The sequence below is a fragment of the Drosophila willistoni genome, assembly GCF_018902025.1.
Source record: "Drosophila willistoni isolate 14030-0811.24 chromosome 2L unlocalized genomic scaffold, UCI_dwil_1.1 Seg196, whole genome shotgun sequence".
Lineage (NCBI taxonomy): Eukaryota > Metazoa > Arthropoda > Insecta > Diptera > Drosophilidae > Drosophila > Drosophila willistoni.
In genome coordinates this window covers 6312588-6339681 of record NW_025814048.1, presented here as the reverse complement: position 1 = coordinate 6339681, position 27094 = coordinate 6312588, and the positions used below count along the sequence as shown (strand labels likewise).

The window sequence follows — 27094 nt, the reverse complement described above, 5'->3', positions numbered from 1 at the left end:
ACTTTGCAATGAAGTATGAGGCATAAAAATTCTCAGCGTGATGTCCCCACAAAACAAAAAATCATTCAACTCCCTTAACAATGCCTGGGGGGAAAAGCAAACACAATCTAACACTTATATATAAACAGAAAGTTGGTCAAGTTTGTAATCAAATTGGTTGAGTTTTCTATAGTGAAACACAACTCCTTTACTTTTTTTTCTTTCTCGACAACGGGAAATAACTTTTCGTACAGACATTTCTTCTATTCGGGTAATTTATAGCGGGCAATGTGTGGCAATTTCATAGAATCTATATATTGATACAGTACAGATATATAATATGTCTCTTTGGCTCTGCTTGGAGAAGAAACTGTTACCAATAAATGAAATTGAATTGGAAGCCAGCAAAATTACAAATCAAGCCAATGAGACGCCAAAAGCAATTGGTCGTTAGACTGTCCCCAGTTGAGGCTTCGAGGATTGGGGGGTGGGCGAAAAAAAAGGTCTTTCTTCTACCACTTGTGTATGTGGCAGCCAGCACATGGCTCAGTGTTGTGTGACAAAATTATTGAAATGCATTTAAACCCAGTTGAACTATTTCTTTAGCATTTTCATTCAAACAAAAGTTTGTGTACAAATTCAACTTTCACTCGCAGCCCATGCCCATGTTAGCTTGACAGTCATCACTGCGGCCAAGTTTTAATAGAAGTCACCCACTTCCACATACATACATATGTCTCGATGGCCTTGCCAACTTTTTTGCTTTTTGCCAGTTCTTTGTTGTGTATATTTTGTGTAGTGCAGTCACGGTATGCCAACTGCTAAACAACAAATATGCTTAACTTTAACTTTAACCCTTGAGGGGCTCAATTCCAAATGAAAATCCAAAAAAGATAAAGAAAGAACAAATGGAATAATTAGCCAGGAAAATGAACCAAACAAACTAACCGACTAACACACTGAGAGACCAACAACTTACTGTTGGCAGAAGGCCAACAGTAATCGGGATCTATGTAGAACAAAAACTTGGTCAAACAGGTGGAAGAGCACCTGGCTGACTGCCGGCAGCTTCATCTCCATTAAGTTGTTAAATTACAAAGCATTTGTATTTCGAGTGAACTTTTTGTTCTTTTTGTTTGGTTTTTGCTGATGTCGCTTTTAAAGTAAAAGACAGACAGATAAAAAAAAAAAGGAGAAAAAGGAAGTAAACGTAATTTTCCTACTGGACGCTGATGACTCTGAAACCTAGATTACAATTTCGACCATACCATTTGCCATTGGCCATTGATTTTCGCTCAATTTGGTGAACAAAACATCTGCCATGATGTGGCGGAAAAATTAGATTGAATGAGCGCGTGTTTTCGTTACGTTTTGCTATATTTCACTTCACGGAAATTCTTTTATTTCTTGCACAAAGATGATGCCCTCATCATCATCAACATCGTCATTATCATCATCATCTTCGTCATCAACATAATCATTCTCAGTTGTCGTCTTGTTGTTTTTGTTGCTCTTAGTCACTTATTATGTTATTTACATTTATTATTGATTCATAACAAATTGCTGAACATTGACTAACGAGCGAACATTGTGGCCAAAAGGTCAAAGTGTCGGTTCCTGTCCAAGCTGCTATACACCACCTACACACACACACAGACAAACACACACACACAAACAATCTGTACCACTAAGGAGAAGACATCAACGTGAGATGGCGAAATGCAGGTGTAATTACGAGAAATTTTCATAGCAAAAGGTTCGAATATACAAAACCATAAGGCATATGCACTCTATCATGAAACAGAATTTTACATATTTAAAACGACTGAAACTGTTTCTAATTGAATCAACTAAATAATAAGATATTTGGAGTCGCTGTTCTGATTAAAAGTTTCACTATAATTCATCTTATAAAGTTTAAGCTTGCTCCCTAAAGTTTCTTAAAGTTAGCATAAGTAGAATTCTTTGTGATAACATTTAGTTACATTCTTAATAGCATACAATTTTAATAGACTTTTAATTTAACAATTGCGAGCGGCATTATTCTACAGTAGGAGTACAGAATAGTTATTTTCTTTTATTTCTATGAGAAAAAACACATTGTAGTTATACAAAACAAAAAACTAATTTGGAAAAACAAAAATTTAGTAAAACAATTTTTTAATAAATTATAACATTCATATAAAACAAACAAAAACTTTCTTTGTTGGTTTTCTGGTTTATGCAGCCGTTTGATTAATAAATAAGGACTTAATTTCGCTTTCAAACAAACTGCAAACCAAAGCCTAAAAGTAGGCAAAACAATTTTTTTCGCCAAACTTAAATAATGAATCTAACATTCTCTAAAATTCGAATTATGATAGCTAGAAAAAGGAAATTCTTTAAATTCTAATTCTTTTTCTTAAACTTATCTCTGATTGATATGCTGTTAACCTATTTATTTTTGTTGAATTAGAAATTTCAGTGAAATTTCTACGAAGTAAATAACTCCGATCTGTGTCTATAACTCTAAAATATATACCTTGAAATAGAGGTAAAGGATATTTAATATTTGTTTTTGCCAGGACTTGCCTATTTGAGTTTCAGATATTAATCTTTCGAATCTTTAGTATTAAGTTTTTTGTTTAAACCATTTGCCATACATTTTTAATCCCAACATTTTCCACAATCACGGGACTTGCATGTTATTTTAAGAAATCAAAATGAAAGAGTATTTATGTTTCGTTATTTCCTCCTGTCTACCTACCCACATTTCATAAATTTATGAGCTGCGTATAAATATAAATCATGCTTAGGTCGCATTCATTATAACTTGGGACACGGAACACGAACACTTTTACTTCATTTTACTGTGGGTTCGTTTTTCTGTTATTAGATAGAAAAAGGTGTTTCAGCATATTCTGAACTTTTATGACCCCCCAGTAAAGTAGCCATTTTCATAGAGCTTTGTCGAAAATAAATTGACCAAGTCCAAGTAATACAAATTGCTAATTACTTGAGCCGGTAAATATGAAAACACTTCAGGAAGTTCCTAGTTGCATGGTGACAAAGCATTTTGTAATATCATCCGACTTCCCATTTTACTTCCTCTTAATGTTATTTATGCGATTTGTTTTGGTTCTCTTAACGAAATGATGTAAAAAAAAAAAAAAAATATTAAATAAATGGCGCAAAACAACAAAAAAAAGTATACTAGAAACAAAAAAAGAAAAGTAAAACGAAAAAAGGAAACATAAAATAAAAAACCAAAGCGTTGCAAAATGGTCTTGTACATTGGCATGACAAACATGGAGCATTCAAGTGGAATGAAGTGGTTTACTGCGATGGCAACGCGAAAGAATGAGAACAAAACAGAAAAAAAAAAAACAACCAGGAAATTCCACATGCTCAAATTTAAGGATACGACACGGAGATACTGTCTGCTGGTATGTAAGTTTAACTTCAAGTTCTCTTTTGGCTGGGAGTGTCTAGGTGAAGACCATAGTTTTTGCATCTTCTAAGGAACCCATTGGCACCCTTATTAAAGGGTATCCAAATAGAAAGTAACTTTTATATGACCAACAAATGCTCTGAATCTAGGAAACTAAATAGAGAATTCGGTTTTCTATATGTAAAATATAATAGTTTACATAAATTTTGTAATGAAATGACATTAGTTTGCAAAAAAAACAGAATTTGCTTGTGCATTTTTGCAGTGGCTCTTGATTTAAAACTCAGCAAATGCACTCCATAACAATAAACTAAACACTATACTCTATAACTAGATATATTTTTATGGTTTGCAGTCACCGATAACAAAAAAAAATTGTGTGTAGTGGGACACGTCTGACTCTAGCATTTTTTCCACTAGGTTTCGTTTTTGTAACGTAATTTTGAATTGCAGCTGCTGAATTGTTTATTGCATTGACATTTTGTCGTAGCCAAAAAATACTGAAATATATGCTAGACTTGGTGTAGATTGAATGTATATGTATAGATTGTGTGTATATTACATGGGAAATAATCAATTTTCCAAATCGTTTGGCAGACATACGCATTAAGCTGTCAAATGGACACACATGGATGTATATACTTACTTACATTCAAGGAGTAAGAGCAGAAGACACATCAGACACAGCTGAGCTAAATTGTTTGGCTATTTAGCGGTAATCAAATCAGAGATACTGAAATCTTGAATCTGAAATTCTGGTCAGCCGATTGGTAAATGTCAACTAACTACTTGCTATTACAGCCATTGGCAAATCCTTAATAAATCCTTTTCGACATTGCTACGTCAGCTTATTGATTAATGGCATTACTGTATGATGTTCTACCTTCTAGATTGACATGAAAGTGACATCCATGGCGTATGCGCAATTTGACAATGGCTGTCTATCTCTTTTCAACTGACATCCTTCACGTTCCCCAACTTCTACTTGGTATGCATTGTCTAAAGTCGTCAACGAGTTGTCATCACTGTACGTGTCTCGAATGTACCTAATGCTGATGCACTTGCAATTTGCCAGCCAGGTAGACATCATTAGAGTGGCTCAACACCTTGTACTTTTTCTTGTGTGACTGTGTGTGACTTGGCTTACACTCAATTGAATGCGAAGGCTTTTTACTGGCCAAAGACCCAATGAAATGGAAGCTGCTTATGCATCTGTGTCTCTGCGTCAGTGTCTTTTCATTATGTCATTACCCCAAAAATGTGAATGGGCTTTTGTCGTTCCCAAGCCGGTAAAATCATGCTCAAGTGACTGACTGCCTGCCATTTCCAGTGGTTAAACCGAAAATTCAATTTAGTCTTTAAGTACAAAAATAAAGTAGTTCTCTACCGCACGTGATTGTGATTTGCATATACAAGAAAGCTGGAAATTAACAGAGATTTTTCTTTCATTTTCTTTAATTTGGGTTTCTTTATATTTCTTTGCTGTCTGGTTTATCAACACCAATTTTCACAGTAATTTACTTGCAGTCAGTTGGGTCGTTAAAATTGATGTCTAAAAATATAATAAAGCCGACAATTGTCATACACACATTTGGCATCACCTCGAAATCTTCAACCTCTAACCTTATAGCCAAAAGCCAATTGCCAACTTTATCTGCTATTCTATGCCAAATGACATTAACCTTTTGATGGAGCCCCCACAGAAAAAATAGAAGAAGGAATGAAAATAACCTGATCCCAAAAAATGTCGCTGACTTGTATATACTTTGAGTGTGTTTTTGCTTTGGCACTCTCGACAGGCCGAATTAAGTTGTCTCTAACGAAAGTTATTGCCAACTCTCTAACAAATACTTTTCACCATTTCATGTGTATATGTGTGAGTATGTGTGTGTGTGTGTTGGGTCATGTATGGTTAACAAGTTCATTCGCCTGGCTCATAATAACTGAATTATCTTTCGAGTTATGTACAAAGTCGTTGACACTTTTGCTCGACTTAAATTGGCATAATTTCAACATCTTAAGACAATGGTCTATCTCAAAGTTGATAATCTAACACAATTTCCAGTGATATGCAAAAAAAAAAAAAGAACCTCAGGTCGTATACTTAATATACTCTTTTCTATGTTTGAAAATAGAAGGCAATTTCCGTGAATGTTGAGTTATATATGGAGGCCAACTTAATTTGCTACTGTTGTCACACCTGTGGCTTCTTGCTTCACCTTGGTAAACCTTTGGACATGTATTTATGCCCAACATCTAGTATATATGTGTGTGAGTGTGTGTGGAAAGAGAGAGTTGAAAGATTTAATAAAATATATATGCCATTTCATAAACACTTTCTGTTGATGGTAGCAACAACAGCATCAGTTAAAGGCCAACTTAAGAGAGTACATTTTTTAAGAGTTCTCTAAAATGCGGTCAACATTTGATTTAACATAGCACGTGTTGCTTGGCTTTCATATTCTTCTTTAGCATTCTTCATTTCACTGTTAAAATTTCCCTAGTGCTGTTGCTACTGGACCAACTTCGTCTTGGTAGAAACTGAATTTAGTCGGCTTTTCATTCGCTACGCATCACACAACGCGAAACGGTATGAGTTTTTAGTGTTTAACAAGAAAAAATTCATCGGTTTCTTCAGGCGTAAAGTACGTAAACATTGCTTTGTCTCCTCTGTGTGTGTGTGTGTGTGTGTGTGTGGAAAAGCCGCTTAAGAAAAACAAGAAAACCCGAAAAAGTTCATATAGCTAACAATTGTTTGTGTTACGCCGAGTGAGCCGTATCGAGCCCCATTGTGTATGCTACAGAAATCACAATACCAAAGAGAGTGACAAAAAAATAAGAAAATAAAATCAAAGAAACAACTAAAATCTTTTAAAAATCAAAGCGATATATATTTTATGTTCAAAAATTAAATCATTGAAGGAAAATAGAAATCAAATAAAATCACATATGGACACAAAAAGTGTTTATCCAATCTAGCGTTAAGTAAGTTTGTATATCTTACATTCTCTTGACTTTTCTCTTTGTTGCCTGGCAAACCAACAATTTCCTGTCTTTTGTTTGAGTTATTTTTTTTTTGTTGCCCTTTTTTTTTGTTTGCCCCTCGAGCTCTAAAAACATTTTCTTGAAAACATTTAAATGGCCTCCGTTTGAGGTTTTTTGCTTTATTTTTCTCATATATGTAGGTTTTGGCTTAGAGCCAAAGAAAAGAGCATTTGGCACAATTAAGATCATGGCAAGCAAAAAAAAAACCTTAATAAAACAAACAAACACATGTCCGGCTTGATAGGCCACTTAATAAAGCGTCAAAAAAGAGGCGACCACAGCTAGATTTATGGCCAAAACGTGCATGGGAGTGGACAACCAATATATATGTTTAGACATATATGTATGTATTGTTGCAACGAAATTTGTTTGTGCCAGCCAAAATTATGGCTATTGATTTAGTTTAGAAAAAGGTCTATACCCCGAGGTTATTGTCTTGCCCAAAGGCATAAATACTAAAGGTCATAAAACATTTTGTTTTTGGGGCAGAAAGTTGCTTCCCTTTTTTTACGAGTGTTCGTGGCGAAAAGAAACAACAAAAAAGCTGTGTTCAAAGAATGTTAACTCAAAAAATTCCCTAGTTTACTACCATGACGCTATGTAATTTCATGAACTATCATACTAATGAACAGTTGGTTTAAGCTACCTGTAATCTAGACTCACAATATAATAGCTTTTTACAAAATTTCCTATTGTTTCCGTGGCTGCAAATTTTCATGCAATTTTCCATTTCACGCTTATTAGGGTGCATTAAAAAGGCTTTCACTGATACAATATGCGGCACATTTGCCGTCATTAGTTATTAGTGCAAACTATTCATAATGAATCCTTCTGCTATTCACATCAGTAATAATAAGCTCCTTTTCACTTTAAAGGCATTTAATGAAATGCAATTTAAACGATATATATGCAAATATTTTTACTGTATGCAATCTCTTCGTTATTTAGTAAACATGGAAAAGCAGATTACAATTTAGATCCTAGTACCATAGGTGTGTGAGTGTTTATTAGAGCACCATTCATTTTAAGTCCTTGCGGGAGGTGGGCAAAACAAAAATAAAACAAACAAATATTGCATACTTTTTTGCATGAGTCTTTTCATTTCTTTTGCACACAATTAATCACCATTTGTTATCACTTTTGTATGGCCAAATACTAAATTGCTTCCATTTGCACAAGAATTTTATAGTCTTAGTAAAATGAAAGCCATTTTTCTGTGCTGGTTGCATATTTTTTAAATACTTCGGTATTTATGTACTGTATGTGTGTTCAATCATAATTGGATCTACCTTGGTTTTTCATTTTTTTCTATTTGTGGAGGCACACTCTATGGTTTTATGAAAACCAGGAAACTATGCAGGAAAATGATGGGCCTGAAAAGATAGCAATTAACTCATATTGCAGTTGTTGAGAAATTTCAGAAATTTGTTTTTCTTGATGTACTTTAATCCTTTTATCTCTCTTGTTTCATTTTGTTATGGCTAGCCAACTTTATGAACAATCATTACTATGTCATAGAAAATTTATACTGGTGTATATACTTAATGCAAATGCTCGAGGAAACTTTTACCCTACTTCGGAGCCAGGAAGTTAAAGTAAACTATTGGCCAACTGCAGCTACATCCTACTCAATTCCATGGTATTCCCAACTGAGTGTGTCGCCTTCTGACGATGCATTTGCATCGAGTGCAAAAGTAAACTTCCAGCTGCTGCTGCTCCTCATGAAAATTACAAAATGAACAGACAAAAATAAAAAAAAGGGAAAAACGTGGACAAAAAAAAAAAAGAAAAAAATCGAAAGTTTCTCTGTCTTTTCCTTTTTAGGAAAAGTTTTCCGGCGTTGTTGAAAAGTTAAGGCTGCCTTTCAAAAATTTATAAGCCCAAATGTGCAAAAAGGGAAGGAAATGAAAAAAAAAATGGGTAAGGGAAAGCTGCACATCATTGTCAGGCAATCATTGTGTCTGCGCCCCAAACGCACTAACTTGAGGGAAAAATAAAACAAGTAAAGGTAGACTGGTTAACAAAAAAAAAAAAAAAGAAAAGAAAACTTTGACACAATTTGCATAAACGTTGACATGATACTCTATTCTATAAATGTATATTGTATGGGATTTTCTAACAATTGACATGGCTTTTCTAGCTGCCCTTTCTGACATTCCTCCCTCTCTCTTTCTCTGTTTATGAAAATGCAACCTTGCTCAGTTTATTTTTTAATTTTTCTTTTCCAGCATTTTTCCCTGCTTTGTTTCTTTTAGATTTTTTTCATAAATTTTAAATGATGCGCAAAATGCTGATATAATTTTTGCATATTTTACCAACAAATATTTTAAGCTTTGCTAATTTTTTCGAAGCTGCTGCTTAAACATTTCCCGGTTATTGGATGCGAATGAATTCTACTGCCGCATGCCGCATTGCCCCTCCTCCCCCCCTCTCAATTTCAAGTGACGGTAAAAATTTCATAAGCATCAAATGTGCAGGCGGCGCCAACGACAACAAGAACGTGCACACGTCACCAATTATGCTTTGGTGATGAGATGGTGTTTGTGTGTGTGAGTAGGGGGAGTGGAAAGTGTAGGGTCTCGTTCAAGAAATAAGAATGCGAGGGGCGTGGCTTCAGAGTGGCTTTTAAGGTCTGGCAAGGGCCTTGCCTTTGCCTTGTCTTTGGCTTGGCTTCGCTTGCATTTTTATAAACATATCACTATGCCAGCAGAAGGATCTCCCTGCGATGCGATGGAAATGTAGATGGGGGTGATGGAGAAACGTGTGGGTGAGATGGCTGACTTCATTTAAAATTCAATGGCGTATGCGAACTGCGTGATTTCAGTTGCGCGTTGTCATTCTCCACCGCATTCCAATCACTGAGACTGAGACAGAAGACCGGGGCTCGTCTCTCTGCCAAGACGAAACAAATATTTGCATTTGCTTCAAGAATTCTCTGTGAGTGTGTGGCTATTCAGGGGTGTGAGTGTTTGTGTATTTGTGGATGGGTGTGTGTGAGTAAATGCAAAGAAATATTTTTTTCTACATTTTAAGACTTACAATTAGTGTGCGTGGTTTTGAAGTTTACACCGCTTTTCACATTTTTCCCACTTACACTTGTAAATTGATGTTCATCTTCTTGAAAGAATCTTTGCCACAATGTTCTCATGGCGACCATGAGACAATACCACCAAGAAAGGACGGAACAAAGCCGATAATGTTTGACAGGCAAAGTCGACACCTGCTCAAAATTGGCTGTGAAAATGCAGAAAATAGTTGAGAGAAACTTGCAAAAATAAGTAGCATCAACAAATTAATGGCACCGATTTGTCTATACCTTTTAAATTCTTGATGACAAAACTATTTAAATTCGCTTTACCTACAGTAACCGCAAACCGCAAGGACATGTTGCTACTATGGGACAATTTATTTTTTACATAAACATATTTAGATTAATAAATCTTACGATATTCATAGAATTTAAAAGATCTGAGATCAAATGGAAATATCGACAAAGAAGTATATATATATATAAGAGGGGATGCATATAAACCGGGGGAAAACTATTTTCAGAAGACCCCAATTTGCATATATTTCTAATCCTTGTTTCTGTTTTTCCTTTGGCAAAGTCCATGTTTTTCTTCTAAGCCAAAAAAATCTGTTTGTTATATTAAAATTGTCCGTTTTAACTTCTTTAATTTGATTAAAAATGTTCAACATTTTTTACCCAGAGTGAATTGTAAAAGAACCAAGAGTCTAAGGATACAGGCAATAACAAAAGGCTTACCAAAATAAAGGACCATGTAAATAAGGACAATGAAACCAAAAAAGTCTTATGGAATATGGTTATTCTTACTGCTAAGATTTACCTACATATTTTATATCTTTATAGGGTTAACATTAAGCACTATGAGACCTGTACTTTGGAATGTGCAATTCTTTTACGAAAGATAAAAAAATATAGTGAGTTTAGGGAAAAAACTGAAAAGAAACCTCATTCTTAGTTGTCTAGTCACATCTTTTTTTCAGCTATTTTGCAAGTAAGGAAAATTCCTAAAGAGAAGTGTATATAGTAAAACTACATATCAACTTTAGTTTTTCGTTTTTTTCTTCTTGTCATGCTGCCTTGTCTTAGCTCAAAGTGGTTCTCTGATATCCCCTCAATTAGGATGATTTATTGCATGTTGCTTCTCATATACTCGAAATGGGTATGTGAAGTACAGGGTATAATGCCTCGTAGAAAAGCAGCAGCAGCAGGGAGAAAAAAAAAGTAGTAAAGCTTTGGCCAACTTGCCTGACGGCCACTTTGGCAGTTAAGGATGAATCTTGCCAGCCAGTTGTCTCGCTTGTCTTGGGCTGCCTCCTGCAGCTTAGCCGCATTCTGCATTCTGCATTTTGCCTTCTGCCATCTTCTGTGAAAGTATTTTTACGCCTCGATTGACTTGCACTTGAGTGTCGAGTGTTCAGCTGTTAGTGTTGTGTAGCCATGTAGTTGTGTTTGGTTGTCCTGTTCACCTGGCACTTGGCACGTTAACTTGAGACTTTTGAGTAGGTCAACTGTTGCATTGAAGTGTCTTGGTGTTTAATTTCCGCAAACTAGAATGCCTCAATGCCGGCAATTATGTATGCTTTGTTCCTGTTCTGCCATGAAATTTAAATACATGAAATTCTATGTTTGTTTTTTTGCTCACGACTTCTGTTAATTTGATTTTGCGTAATTAATTTTGTTTATGCCCAACCGGGCAACACAAGGGTTAAAGGAGGCGGAAGCTTTCACCTCGCGCCGCTCTCCCGATGGTGCCCATCGCTCTCCCCACGAAAGAACTCCCCACACTTCGCTCCAAGCGGGGCTTGGTGCCCTGCTCTTAATTAAGCTAGTTTTAGTGTCAAACTTACAAGTGAATAAAAAAGAACATTGAAGTGAGATTGCTGCAGTGCCCAATTTCTTGAAGGAAGACATTTTAAGGAAAAAATTCATTTAGCTGCCTACTTAGGAAATTCAACCCCCCTACGAATACATTTGGTCCTTCGAGCCGGATACTAAGATCCTCTCGAACCACTAGCATCGGTGGAATTTCATCCATATTTCAAGCTAAGTAATTTTTTTGCAAATTATAGGTATATGAGTACATGTACATGCCTCCAGCATCCGTACCCATACTCACATACATATAATTGTTGCCATTGATTCTCCTAATCCAAGTAAAAATTACTTTCGCGCAAATTTTTCCTCCTCAAAGGAGAGAAAATTTTGGTCCCCAAATTTTCATACATATATATGTGTCCAGTACATAAGGCGCCATATTGGTTCGCCCACTTCAAGTTTTTTCCTCGCACTTTGGCATATATAGGCCAAGTATATAAGGCGCCATATTTTATTTGCCTATTTCCAATATATATTTTTTCGCAATTTCAAAAAAATATTAACACATATGTATGTATGCAGTGAATCAAACCTACGAAAAAAGTGATCTCCTACATATAAGATATATATGTATATGCAAGCAGAGTGTGTGAATGTGACAAAAATTACAAACATATCCAGTGCTACATTAAATCCAAAAATAAAGGTTTTGTGCAAATACAGTCCACTCCTGGGAAAAGTGTGCGCGCAGTGAAAGGTGGTTTTCAACGAAGAGAAGAAAATTTTCAATACAAATAATAAAGATTTTTAAAAAAAAAAAAACGAAAGTGAACCACCCTCTCACATATAAAAGCCACACTTAGACATTTCTGGTGACCAGACACCCTATAAAGTTGGGGGCATATCGGTTAGACACAGCAAAAGAAATCATATTAAAAAAAAAAAAAAAAAAAAAAAACATTAATTTATATAAAGAAATCCGATCCATTCACACCTCTGCATATCGCCATTCCATATTTTCATATTTAAAAAAAAAAAAGAAAAAAGAGAAAAAGAAATTTTTAAATACATATATATATACTCCAACATTTTACATATCCATACACATACATACATATACATATTTTTCCATACATAAAATTTTACATATATATATACATATCCATACACATACATATATATACATATTTTTCCATACATAAAATTTTACATATATATATTCATATCCATATACATATACATATTTTTTCCATACATAAAATTTTACATATTGATTCCCATATACATATCCATACATACATACATTCCACAAAATTTCTAATTTTTCGCACACAAATATATTTTTCCACCACCGCGAACAAATCCCGCTATCCCTTGCAGCCTATATACATACATACATACGAGCATACATAAGTACCGCTTAACTGCAGTATACCAGCACAGCTGCAAGCTCATGTGCCAAAGACCGGCACAAAGCAAACGACCAAAAGTAGCTGTGCTGTATACCCTAGGTTGGCAGGCACTTTGTGGGGTATATAGGTTGAAGGGTCACGTTGAGGAAAAAAATCGAATAATATTTAATTGGTAAAAATTTGTGTTCCGCGTTTTTGTTTATTCTATTCCCACGCGTTCCAAGTCGTATTTTTTGGAGTTATATTTCAATTCCAAAATATTCCCACGTGTTCCAAGTCGTATTTTTGGAGTTCTATTTCAATTCCAAAGTATTCCCACGTATTCCAAGTCGTATTTTTGGAGTTACATTTCAAGTCCAAAATATTCCCACGTGTTCCAAGTCGTATTTTTTGGAGTTATATTTCAATTCCAAAGTATTCCCACGTGTTCCAAGTCGTATCTTTGGAGTTAGATTCCAATTCCAAAGTGTTTCCAAGCGTTTCAAGTCGTATCTTTGGTTCTATTGCAATTCCAAAGTATTCCCACACGTTCCAAGTCGCATCTTTGGAGTTATATTGCAATTCCAAAGTATTCCCACACGTTCCAAGTCGTATCTTTGGAGTTAGATTCCAATTACAAAGTGTTTCCAAGCGTTTCAAGTCTTATCTTTGGTTCGATTTCAATTCCAAAGTGTTTCCACCCGCTCCAAGTCGCATCTTTGTAGTTATATTTGAATTCCAAGGTGTTCCAAGCCGTTCCTAGGGTTTTTTGGCAGTGTTCCAAGTCATTCCAAACGTACCAGCTCGTTTTCTGGTTTTTTTTTTTTCAATCTATTTCAAGGCGTTTCAAAGCCGTTCTTCAAGTGGTTTGGTAGTGTTCCAGTTTTTCCCAAACGTTCCAGTTCGTCTTTTTGGCTAATTTTCAAGCCGTGCCAAGCCAGCTCACCACTTTATAACCGCCACTCTCTGGGGTTATGAGCACGAGCCCGTCAAAAGACGAGAAAGCAGCTGAGAACACTGCAGCCCCGAGCAAATCCTCAATTGCTGCTCCAGGTCAGCGCCAGAGGAGTACCAGCCCTACTACTCCTCCTTCCCGAGCATTTCAGACCCTCTCTAGTCCACTAACTCTCAAGTCCGCACCATCGAGCACGACCTTTCAGCAAGCCACGTCAGAGCCACGACGAGCAAGCCAAAAAGAGGTCAAATCATTGGTACCACTTCCACAGATTTTGGTAACCGCCCCAAGAGTCACTCGGTCCGAGACCAAAAGGGTTTTAGCTGCTTCCACCATGGCTTTGAAGAAGTTTGGTTCCATTTGCGATAAACTAAGTCAGTTTGAAGTCGACAACCACGTCACGTCACTGTCCGAGGTCAGCGTATTTACGCTCCAAGTCCGTCGTGATCGAGTTCAAGCGTTGTGGGAGAAGGTCGAGCAGGAATATGAGAAATGCGAGGCACTCATAGATGGTAAAGACGATAACTCTGAAGATTTAGCCATCCAAGCTAAATATGACAAATGCTATCAAGTTTACGAGCGATGCACGGCTCGATTAAACGAGCTTATCCATGAAAGGTCTGCTCCGACTCCTCCGAACCGTCATGCGCCTACCTCTGCACCAGCAGAACGAGGCTGTCGATTGCCACCCATTGACACAGAAGTCTTTACGGGAGATTATTTAAAATGGCCCACGTTCCGTGACTTGTTTACAGCCATCTACATAAGCGATTCGCGAATTTCCCCTGTTGAAAAGCTGTACCATCTCCTAGCGAAAACGAGGGGTGAAGCCAACCTCATTGTAGCAAAATTCCCGCTTACAAATGATGGTTTTGAAACGGCATGGAATGCACTTAAACAGCGTTTCGAAAATAAGCGACTTATCGTGAACAGCCAATTCCGAGCACTTCTTGACCTGCCTCAAATTTCCCATGAGTCCGGAAAAGCATTACAGGATCATCAGAATGCTCTGCAGGCATCCATTCGCGCTTTTGAGCACTGTGGCCTGCCAGTAACCACTTGGGGAGGCATGTTCGTATTTTTCTGTTCCATCAAATTGCCAAAGAATACCCTTTCATTATGGGAGCAATCTCTGGGAGACAAGACTGCCATTCCAGAGTGGCAAATGATGGACGATTTCCTCACTGAGCGGTTCCGTACGCTCGAAGCGGTGGAAAATACAACTGCAATGGCTATTTCGGTTCCCACATCGAAACCTCCACGAAATCCGATTCCAGCCACCCGAAAGGCTAATACATTTGAAGCCAAGGTGACCACCAAACCAAAATCCTGTGATCTCTGTATGAAGGAGAATCACCCGGTGCGTCGATGTCCCCGCTTCCTTCAGATGACGGTGCCAGAGAGGGTGGCATACATAAAGAAAAAGTCCCTTTGTCTGAACTGTTTCGCAAGAGGACATCAAGTAAAAGATTGTCCGAGTCAGCACAATTGCTTCACGTGCAAGGGGCGTCACAATACGCTCTTGCACAAGGACGCCCGACCGGAGAATAATCCAACGTCGGTCCCAGCTCAGCCCAGTTCGCACAATATTGTCCGGACTTACTTTACCTCTGAGGCAAGGTCCTCACGAGATAAGTTGCTAGGTACAGCGATCGTGGACCTTTGGCACAAGGGCACTACTTATGCTTCACGGGCGCTATTAGACCCGGCTTCTGAAGCCAATTTCATATCCGAAAGAATGTTCCGACTCATGAAGTTACCATTCCAAACTGTCAGGGCCGAAGTGACAGGCATTAACGGAAAGGTCAATAGAACCTTGAAGGTCTGTCACATAAGCATTCGGTCATCGCATGGACCTCCAGTCCAGATCGAGATAGAAGCGTTTGTCTTGTCCCAAGTTGCTGATGATTTGCCGTCATGTACGATAGCCCAAGCCACACTGGAAGGAATGCCCAATATTCCTCTAGCCGACCCCTCCTTCAGATTAAAGGCAAAGATCGATCTACTCCTTGGCATTGATGTAATACCAGCGGTGACTCTTTCCGGCATCCAGACCGAAGTGTGCGGATCTTTAATGGCTCAAGAGACGAGATTCGGTTGGGTCATTTCAGGCCCGTTGCAAGGGGTCCCCGTCAGTTCATGTGCCGCGTTCACCACGAGGGTCGCAGTTAGCAGAGAGGAGGGACTTGAAACTCTTCTCACAAGGTTTTGGGAGGTGGAGGATCTACCGGGCAAACCGGTAGAAGATTCTGACTCTGTTTGCGAGGTCAATTTCCAGAAGACCACAAGAAGAGATGTTGCGGGGAGATATACGGTCTCACTTCCGTTTCGAGATCCAACCAACATCAACCTTGGTCATTCCAGACCAGGGGCATTGGCTCAGTTCCTAAAAAACGAAAGCCGACTCCTTAAAAATATTCCGGCAAAAACTGAGTATGACGCCGTCATCCAAGAATATTTGGACTTGGGCCACATGCGTCAGGTTCCATTTGACGGCACTAATAACAATTTTTATTTGCCACACCATGCGGTTTTCAAGCCCGACAGCACCACAACAAAGGTACGGGTAGTTTTTAACGCCTCTAGCAAGTCCACCAACGGAGTAAGTCTCAACGACATACTTTACCCTGGTCCGGTACTTCAGTCCGATCTCACTACTCAGATTCTCAAGTGGCGTTTTTTCCGAGTAGTTTTCAATGCCGACATCACAAAAATGTACCGCCAAATTATGGTCGATCAAATCCACACGCCATTTCAGAGGATCCTGTTCCGAAATAAAGAGGGGCAACTTGGTGATTACGAGCTGAATACCGTCACGTTTGGCATTAACTGTGCTCCGTTCTTAGCCATCCGAGTACTTCAGCAACTCGCAAGTGATGTACAATCCAAATTTCCTTTGGCTAGCGATATTATCAAGTCCTATATGTATGTCGATGATGTCCTGGCAGGGGCTCATAATGAAACAACGGCAATCGCAATGGTCAATGAACTTCAAGACGCTCTTGGTTCAGCTGGCTTTCCCTTGCGCAAGTGGACATCGAATGTGAAGAGCGTGCTCAGTTGTATTCCAAAGAGTCATTTACTGAATGCTGATTTCCTCGACATCGAAGAGGCCAGCACAGCGAAAACACTGGGAATCCGATGGAAAGCGACTACGGATGAGTTTTATTTTGTCATCTCACCCCAAGATGTCAAGTCAGCTTATACTAAGCGAGAAGTCCTCGGGCAGATCGCCAAGCTATTCGATCCCGCTGGCTGGCTGGCTCCCTTTGTGATTCAAGCCAAGGTGTTTATGCAAGAGCTCTGGTTACAAGAGCTAGGGTGGGATGATCAATTGCCCAGTGAACTCCATCACAGGTGGCAGGATTTTACAAAGAGCTACTCCTTCCTTGACCAGATCCGAATTCCACGATGGGTTCTTCATGACCCAAATTCCGACATCCAATTCCATTGTTTTTGCGATGCGTCACAGCGGGCTTATGGTGCCGCAATTTACGTGCGCGTTAGCAATGACCAAGGCATATCATGCTGCCTTCTTGCAGCGAAATCTAGAGTCGCCCCGGTTAAAACGGTTTCATTGCCCCGCCTTGAATTATGCGGAGCTACACTTTTAGCGGAACTGGCAGCTGCAGTTCTTCCGCAACTTCCAGTTGATAATGCGGAGGCTTTTTATTGGTCAGATTCCACCGTCGTACTGTCGTGGTTAAATAAGCCACCCTGCACATGGACAACGTTTGTCGCAAATCGGGTAGCAAAGATTGTGACGGCAACAAATGACGCCCCATGGAATCACGTTCGTTCAGAGGACAACCCAGCAGATCTCCCTAGCCGCGGCCTGAGTGCGCAGGAATTGGTACACAAGGATTTGTGGTGGCACGGCCCACCATGGCTACGGGAACCACAAGAGTCCTGGCAGCGAGCGACACCACTCCCACTAGACACTGCCTTGGAGAAGCGGGTAGTGAAGGTCCACGTCGCGATCGCTAAGCCAGCCAACGAGATATTATCTCGTTTTTCCAATCTGGCACGTGCCTTACGAGTGATAGCATATGTGATCCGTTTCGGCAGAAGGTGTCGTAAACTGCCAAACGATTACTCCGGGGAGGTGACCTCTAGCGAGATCAATCAAGTACTCCAGGCGTTGATCCGAGTCACTCAGCGTGATTACTTTCCGACGGAACATCGGTGTCTACAGCAGAAGAAATCTCTGCCCACGTCTAGCACCATTCTCAATTTGAATCCTTTCATTGACGCATCAGGTGTGATCCGAGCATGTGGGCGCGTGCAACAAGCAGCGGCCCTTAGTTACGATGAGCGTAACCCCATTCTGTTGCCAGTAGTAAGTCCGTTGTCCCGGCTGTTGGTGCTTTTCACGCATCAGATCTCTCTCCATGGGGGCAGCCAACTGGTAGTCCGTCTCATCCGACAGAGATACTGGATTCCAAGACTGCGGAATCTAGTAAAATCGGTGGTCAATTCATGCAAAGTCTGTGTGATTTATAAAAGAAGGCTGCAATCACAGCTAATGGGCACCCTTCCGGCCCAGCGAACTACTTTCGCACGTCCTTTCACGACCACCGGTATAGATTTTGCAGGTCCTTTCGACATCAAGAGTTTCACCGGCCGCGCTTGCCGCATATCAAAGGGATATGTGTGTGTCTTTGTTTGCTTTTCCACCAAAGCCATTCACCTTGAGGCAACTTCGGATTTGAGTACCGAAGCATTTCTGGCAGCATTCGCTCGCTTTGTATCGAGGCGAGGGTGTCCCCAGCAAGTGCAGTCCGACAACGGGAAAAACTTCGTAGGTGCATCCAGAGTGCTTGAAAAAGATTTCCTAAATTCTACCCAGCAGAAAATATTATCCCACTACAGCCATCAGAATCTGTCCTGGCATTTCATCCCTCCCGGGGCACCACACATGGGAGGGTTGTGGGAGGCTGGAGTTAAGAGTTTTAAAACTCTGTTCTACAAGGCCACTTCCAACCAAAGGTATACTTTTGAAGAGTTCTCTACGCTGCTGGCTAAGGTAGAGGCGTGTTTGAACTCGCGGCCGATTTCTCCTATGTCTGAAGACCCCACCGACTCTTTAGCTTTGACCCCAGGCCATTTCCTAGTTGGCGGTCCATTGCTATCCGTGACGGAACCTGAAATCAAGGATCAGGTACCGTCTATCATTAACCGGTGGCAGCGTCTGAAGGCCGTGAGTCAGCATTTCTGCACCCGATGGAAAGACGAGTATCTGAAGGAGCTACATAAGCGCAATAAGTGGCGATTCCCTTCTAAAAATCTTGAAGTGGGCGATCTGGTGGTACTCAAAGACGACAATCTTCCATTTAATGAATGGCGTCTCGGGCGAATCCACCAGACACACCCTGGCAGTGACGGCAATGTCCGCGTCGTCGAACTGCTTACCGCTCGCGGTATTGTGAAGCGTCCCGTCGCAAAGTTGATCTTTCTTCCTCCAGAAGAAAGAATTCAAACCCATTACGTAAAACTACAGTAGCGTCCAGCACTTGGTCCTTCCTCCCAAGGAAGAAGGGCCGAGCTGCCAGTAGTAATATGTGTTTTATCGTCCTACATTAATCCGCTTTCTTCATTATTTGTCCCGGCAGCTTCCTGATATTCGTCAACCTAGATCCCGTTTCCATGGCTCCGAGACCGCGTTCAGTACAGGCATCGAAAGAGGAGCGCAGATGTTCGCGAGGAACTGAGTCCTTCCGTTGCCGAGTCTGTCGCGGAATCCATCCTCTGAAGCGATGCCGTCGCTTCCTGCGGCTGAACGTGGAGAAGAGGATGAGGGCAGTGCTGGCGAATAAGTACTGCGCCAATTGCCTGGCCCACCAACATTCCGGAGGAAGCTGCTTAAGCGGTGATAAGTGCCGAATCTGTGAGGAGGATCACCACACGCTGCTTCACTTCCATGAACAGCCACGTCGACGCACTCCAAGCTCCGTCGTACGCCGAGTCACCCCCGAGTCCTCCAGACGAAGGGTCGCGCCAACGCCAGCCTCCGATCCGAAACTGACCTTGACCACACTGCTGCAGCACCGCAATCCGCATCTGATGCCCACGGCGATGGTGCGCATTGAGACGGAGGGAAAAACCTTCGACGTGAAGGCCCTGGTGGACCCTTGTTCTGCGGTATCGTCGATGGCGACGTCATTGGCCACGGCCTTCAAGTTGACAGCCGTCAATATAGGGGCAGAGAAAGCGGTGGCAGCAGTGATCCGGTCCCCAATCAGTGAAGGATGGCGATTGGAGGCGATCCTGAAGGTGGTCGATGGCTTGTGCTGCCGCACTCCAAGCGCTCCGGTGGACCCACAGATCGCCAAAAAGTTTGAGGGCATCGTCCTGGCGGATGAGACGTTCTACCGACCGTCGTCAGTGTCTCTGGTCCTGGGCGCGGATGTGATCACGGAGGTCATGCTAGAAGGGAGTCTACCTGGGGTTGGCGGGCGGCCGATTGCGATGCGCACAGTTTTTGGCTGGACCCTGTCCGGAGCGTGCCATTAAACTGCCTGGGTCTTGCACTCCTGCAAGGGGGGGAGCATGTTTATGCCCAACCGGGCAACACAAGGGTTAAAGGAGGCGGAAGCTTTCACCTCGCGCCGCTCTCCCGATGGTGCCCATCGCTCTCCCCACGAAAGAACTCCCCACACTTCGCTCCAAGCGGGGCTTGGTGCCCTGCTCTTAATTAAGCTAGTTTTAGTGTCAAACTTACAAGTGAATAAAAAAGAACATTGAAGTGAGATTGCTGCAGTGCCCAATTTCTTGAAGGAAGACATTTTAAGGAAAAAATTCATTTAGCTGCCTACTTAGGAAATTCAACCCCCCTACGAATACAAATTTGATTAAACTTTAATTAAAAACAACTCCAGCTGTGTTCGCGCCATGAACTACAATTGCAAATTAATTTTCAATTAAATATTTAGCCTTTAGCCACAATGTTTCTATAAATCCTCTGTTAATGGAGAAGTACAAACGAAGTGGGAAAAAAACAGAATGATATGTATATATAATTTACAATCGGAGAATGAATGAAATTTACGCCTTTCTTAAAGCCAATCGGAAATGCTGCACACCGAACCAAAAGTATGTAATAAATTTAGCATTACGTTTAGTTTACGACTGCAAATCGATTTGCAGTTAGAGTGAGAAAAAAAGGGAGCGAAAGTTGGAGTCAGTACGATGAAGGCGTCAAAAACACTTACCTTCAAGCCAGAAAGGCTTACAAAACAACTTTAATTTTATTGCATTGCGTATAAAATAAGGGAAAAGGCAAAGGCAAACGTAAGAAAAACAATAGAATGTGTAGAATGAGAACTTACTGGCCACAGAAAGATAGACAGAGAGAGAGAAACAGAGACGGCTAAGGGAAATGGGAAAACGTGGCAGACAGAGAGAGTGAGAGAGAGAGAGAGAGAGAGAGAGAAAGAGAAAGAGAGAGACAGAGTCAGACGCAATTCCAATGTTTGCCATGTTTGTTCGAATGCTGTTCGGCTATCTGGGCGTTAAATGTAGCACATAATAAGGTTTTGGCAGCCAGAGCAAGAAACTGCTTCCCTCTCAATGAGTCCACCACTGCTCTCCCCTATTTTCCCTTTCGTTTTTTTGGTCACGGTCATGGGTTTTACTTGAGTTTCGGTTCTTTCTTTGGTTTGCTTTTCCCTTTTAGCGCAATGCAATAAAACAGCATAAAAATGTTGAGCATGTGGCGCTTATTTATAGTAAACTTGGTAGACTGAAGGACAAACAAGAAGAGAAGAGAAGAGGGAAGAGGTCTCAAGTCTGTGATGCCATGGACAAATGGTTGGAATGGGAGTAAGAGCATTGTAGTTTTGACTGCTGCTCCTCCTCCATATAAAACCAGAGGCGTCTACCAAATCGTGGTACAATTCCCTTTTAATAACCGATAGTTCTTTGTTCATTTCAGCCTCTGGCTGATTTTGGCTCATATGTTTTATATGGGTTGTCATTTCTCTCTATCGTTTGGGGCACACGCATACGCAACACATTTGTGTGGCGCCACGGCCTAGGCAACAACAACCACAACAATCACAATAAAAGCGACAACAACTACAACAAAAACAATCATGAAGACTATCAGATGGCCATAGAATTGTCATAGCTTTTGTATAGTTTGCTCTTATTTTTTGCCCATTATTGAAAGTACATATACAGAATTAGAAACGAGTCCCAGAGAGCAAGTGGAGACAATGCCAAAAAACAAAAAAACTGAACGAAATTTTAGAAAAATTGTTTTTTTCACTTTAAATTTAACTTCAGATGTGACACACACACACACCCACATCAACACACACACCAGCACACATGGGAAGTTCCAAAATTAATTAACAGATCTGTTTCTGCTTGACCCAAATCTTTTGCTTGATTTTGCTTTTACTTAATTAATGAGTAGCAGTCAAGTGTGCAGAGCAAAATGCTAAAGAATAAGAAAGACCCAAGCAAAGTCAAAGCCAAGTTGCTCAAGCTACGGTCCAAACTAGGCGAGGGCAACGCGTTGTCAACATCAGGGAATGGAATGAGCATAAGGAATGGCCAACAAAGATGCTTGACAACATTTTCCAATTAGCCAGCTGGCACTGCCTGCTCAACATTGTTTCCTCCTTAGTGTAATCAGGCGTAAAATTATCTAGCAGTCTCTGTCCTTAAAAAACATGAAAATTGCTTCTACTAAATAAACTACTTATTTAATGACAAAAATTGCTAATAAGTAACCAGCCGCAAGTATAGTAAGTATTAGAATTATCTATCAAATGTTTGGAATCCAAATTAGTTTGGATATTTAGTAGAATTTTTCAAATACTTTCAACTGATTTAATTTGAAAGTTATTTATTTTATTCGATGCCTGTTTTTATACCCTTGCAAAAAGAGTATATTAATTTTGGTCAAAAGTGTGCAACGCATAGAAGGAAGCATCTCCGACCATATAATATATATATATATTCTTGATCAGCACGACGAGACGAGTTCAAATAGCCATGTCCGTCCGTCCGTCCGTCCGTCCGTCCGTCCGTCCGTCTGGATCAACGCTGAAATTTTGCATGTAGGCTTGTATATACTGCAGGCGTTGTATATCTCGGATTCAGCCGGATCGGATCACTATATCATATAGCTCCCATACAAATGGCAAAGTCACGAACAGTGACTTTTCTTAATAACTTCGTTATTTTTTGAGCTATTGTCGTGAAATTTAATATTGGTAAGTTAATTTCACATATAAACGACTACGCCAAATTTGATCAAGATCGAATGACTATATCATATAGCTCCCATAGGAACGATCTTTCGAAAACAGTGACTTTTTCAGTCAATAACTTCGTTATTTTTAAAGTGATTGCTTTCAAATTAAATATTTGTTAGTTTTATATATCTATTAATGTCTGTGCCGAATTTGATAAAGATCGGGTAACTATATCATATAGCTCCCATAGGAACGATCGGTGGAAAACAGTGACTTTGATCAATATCGTCGTTATTTGCTATGCTAAGATTGTAGGCCGTTCTTTCGGAAACAGCTTTTTTAGATAAAACGTTTTTCCACTTTAATGGCTATAGGCAAGGAAAGAGTTACCAAAAAAATTGCAAGGGTATACAAACTTTGACGCGGTCGAAGTTAGCCCCGGCCCTCTGGTTTTTTACTTAAACCTAAATTTTTACCTCTATATAAATGAATAGTTGACTTTGTTTAATGATAAGTAATATTCAAACGAAGTTGTTTTCTGTGTTTATCTAAAGTGAGCTTAATGTGGGATAAGTGGGATGTGACATCTCTAATACAAAAAGAAATATAAATAATCCAGGGTATTTTTAAAGCCGACATGGAACAAGAGGCAGAGGAAGGCAGGGATGTAATTAAACCTGCAAAGAAAGCGTTTTTAAAGTCTTGAAATGGAAACCAATTGGTTAAGAACAATATTTGTTTTACTATACCTATAACTCTGATTGCTCAAACCATCGCTATTCTCCTTATTCCTTATATTAATCTTTTCTTATCTTCCTTTCATTGCTGTGTTATATCAATCTGTAACCATGTTTTGTTGATCGAAGACTTTTTATCCATGATATTTGTTAAGGTTAAGCATTTTAGTTGATTGTTTGAATGTGAGGCCTAAAGGACTCTCACTTTGGGTTTTTTTTTAGTATTTCGTACAGTGTTTTATAAACATGTCCTAATTTTTAACAACTAAAGAAATTGTCACTTGAATTTCGAAACAATTCTTAACTGCTAGACTAAAACACCTAAAGACACTGCCAGAAAAAAGATGTTCAGATCAGTAGAAATAGTAAAATTTACCAGAATCAACCAAGTTTGGTTTAAATTGCTTTCATTTATCATAACCTACTTGGCGACTCCTTTTTTTTTTGGGGAATCTAACGATTCTAAATTGCCAACCCTCTTTATTCTTTTTGTCTAGTCAGCAAAATCGCGGTCGTTGACAGATGGAAAACTGTAAATTCTATATACCAACAAGCCACTTCAAGAACAAAACCAAATGCAAGCAAGAGGGGAAAGTAAACACAAAAAAAAGTTATATTTTTATGGTAAATAAAACTTAGCTCAGCGCAAGCCAAAAAAAAAAAGAAAGTGAGTAGGCAAAAAGGCAATAAAGACATTGCGCATACGCCATGTGGGAGGCGTTACTCAAAGAAAAAAGGAAAACAGTAACAGAAACAAAGACGAAAAAGAAAAAAAAAACGAAATGAAGAATGACACAAGAAAAAGGGTTGACAAGTGAGGGGGGAAACGGAGCGATGGGGCGCTGCGATGGTATGCTAACAAATGCTGACACACTTTTTCCTTTCACTTTCACATTTCTCCGCTCTCGGCTGGAAATAAAGTCATGTAAATTTATGCAAATTCTCTACTATGAGCAGTCAACATTCACTTGTTTCACTCATTTTATATATGTATATATATTTTCTTTTAATTGTTAATTTAGCTCGTTGCGCAAAAATTTGCATAGAAAATTTTCTGACCCACAAAAAGTTAGCCAGGCCTAACAGGCCATGGACCGCAACGTAACGCACCGTCCGACCATCGCAACGCGCATTGTATCTTTTCTCATTCCCCGTTGTCCTGGACAGAGCAAGTTGTTTATGGCTGTCAAATATATGTAATTTTCGAAAATTTAATATTTGCTTATAATAAACATGCGTAAATAAGCTGATTACACGCATATTTGCATTTATATGCTGGATCCATTTCCTTTTGCCTGCAACTTTAACAATTTATTTAAATTTTCATCATATTTTTTAGTTGTGATTCGTTTTCTTATTTTACCTTTTTATCATACCCTCAATTCTTTGGGGTAAACGGGTATATTATAGATATCAAATGTCAATTGAGGAGGTCTTGGTTACTGATTAAATATGGATATATTTTTATTATCTTTATTCAATGTCAATTTATTCATGGTTTCTGATTTTTAGCTCTATTGAATGAAAGCAAAAGAAAGCCATCAAACCAACTATATACTTTTTTTATTCTTCATTGTACCAAATTGATTCAGCTTTTTCATTGAAATGATTGAAATGAATGATTGAAATGAAATGAAAAAATATCTATATATGCTAACTGATATCGTTTGATTTACCTTGTTTTCGATTTACGTTATTAAGTGCAGCACTGAAAAAATGTTATTCAGTCTGAAAAATTTTTTTTCACCTCGAAGTGCTCCAACTAATCATTCGCTATAAGTTAATCATTCGACAAAAAACTGATAACAAATCTTTAAAAAGTTTGACTTTACAAATCAGAAATTTTGTAATTTGTTGGTCGATTTCTAAAATTTATATCTCAGTTGTTGATTTGATCAAGAGTTGAGTAATTGGTTTTCATGTTTGTTGCCTTGGAAAACGCCAAAAACCTAGATCCTTGACAAATTGTGGAACTGCATGGAATCTACTAACCCAGTTGAGCACAAATTTGTTGATTGTTTAAAAAAAATTATTTGAATTTCGTTTCTTTCTTTTGGTTTTTTGTCGTTCATTGTTTACGTTTTAGCCATGAATGTCAAAATCGGGAATATCGATAATAAGTTGAATTGAGCCGCGTGAGATAGGAAAGTCTTTTTTGAATGGTCAAAGTTCTACACAGCCAAACCTAATGTACCATTCCCCAAAAAGATGGTGTATGGTCGTAGCTTTGCTTTGCCACCCACTTTTAATTGCAAAAGGTGGAAATTCTACGCTTTCATATCAAAATACAGGTTCATATTCAAAACATATGAAGTCCTTGTTCAATCATTTAAAGATTTGAAGACCAGAACAGGTGGCGACAAAGACTTATTTAATGATAAATAGCACCCAAATACTACCAATTTTTATTTGTACACAAAACTATCAAAACAAAACATCAAAAGAAATTACAAAATCAATTATTAAATATAACGATCGACTTTAAATGAGATATTCTAGGCAACGAAATTTCTTTTCACAGGGTATCCTTTTGTGCAGGACTATACTTGAAGGCAATAACAGACTTTTTGCTTACTTTCAAGCTCATGATTGCTTTTTTCTTTGTTGCTGTTGTTGTTATTGTTGTTGTATGGGGCAACAAATTTATTTTTGATTTGAAGTCTTGAATCTTGAGCTTGTTGCAAATGAAAGGCAACGAGAAATATACATACAGACATATAAACAAATATATATAAACGGTAACAAGAATATGAAATATTCACCGCAGGTGTAATATTTCTTTATTGTGTGATTTAAATTTACTCTGACATGTTTTTGGGTGATGGATCTAAAGTAAGAGCACGGGGTGCTCGGATGCTCGACATGGCCTTTAATAAGATTTCATTGTTGTTTTGGCAGACATTGTGATTTGCATATGCTAAGGCCATGTAAGATACGATTATTTGTTGCTCACACAATTTGAATTTGATTCTATTTTCATCTATACATATGCACATATACATATATATTTTGTTTGGTAAATTGAATCAACTTGTTTTCTCATTAGTTAGAAATTTAAGCTTCTGCAAAAATAAAATCACATTGTTAAAGGTTGTCTTGACTAATCAATAGATTGCACAAGTTTTTGTATAACTTTAAGGCTTTTAGCTTAAAGGTTCTTTTTCTGCTTAAATCCTCTTTCGTTAACTAAAATGGAACTGATTTAAATAATCACATAATTTATTTGGTCTTCAATGGATTTCTCTTTGGCCAGTGACTTCAATCTGGGCTTATTAACATTTATTTAGAGCAAACCAAGCTGAAATTGTCAAAATAAATTCGATTTGCTGGTCAGGAATGCAGAAAAAAACTTTTCAGCTCAAAAAAAAATATCTTAAGGCGGGGCACAAAAGTTAAGGCGTCAACCGACAACAAAAAAAAAAAAAGAAGAAAAATAACCAATACCTAAACGAAGACGAAGTCGAGGGCAAACTTTTCACTATAAACCAAGCTGGCTCTAGCAGACAAA

General features: G+C 38.9%; 2 protein-coding genes across 2 annotated transcripts; both read left to right on the top strand.

Annotated features, from left to right (window-relative positions):
• Nucleotides 1-11309: 11309 nt before the first annotated feature.
• On the top strand, nt 11310-20229 carry LOC124460030. The gene is made up of 2 exons (XM_047010176.1): nt 11310-11529; nt 19256-20229. Exon 2 carries the CDS (start codon nt 19290-19292, stop codon nt 20154-20156), a length of 867 nt encoding a protein of 288 aa, XP_046866132.1. The 5' UTR covers nt 11310-11529; nt 19256-19289; the 3' UTR covers nt 20157-20229.
• Nucleotides 13978-19146, top strand: LOC124459992. Its single transcript, XM_047009965.1, has 3 exons — nt 13978-14155; nt 15098-16705; nt 17186-19146. The coding sequence occupies exons 1-3, from the start codon at nt 13978-13980 to the stop codon at nt 19144-19146; spliced, it is 3747 nt and encodes a 1248-aa protein (XP_046865921.1).
• Nucleotides 20230-27094: the final 6865 nt, after the last annotated feature.

What these genes read in the sequence shown, in the direction of transcription:
- LOC124460030 (XM_047010176.1), top strand. Translation starts at nt 19,290, where the DNA reads ATGGCTCCGAGACCGCGTTCAGTACAGGCATCGAAAGAGGAGCGCAGA.
- LOC124459992 (XM_047009965.1), top strand. Translation starts at nt 13,978, where the DNA reads ATGGCTTTGAAGAAGTTTGGTTCCATTTGCGATAAACTAAGTCAGTTT. An exon ending in ATGCGAGGCACTCATAGATG is followed by an intron (nt 14,156 to 15,097) that starts GTAAAGACGATA and finishes GTTTCGCAAGAG; the next exon opens with GACATCAAGTAAAAGATTGT. An exon ending in TGTGAAGAGCGTGCTCAGTT is followed by an intron (nt 16,706 to 17,185) that starts GTATTCCAAAGA and finishes GCCTTCTTGCAG; the next exon opens with CGAAATCTAGAGTCGCCCCG.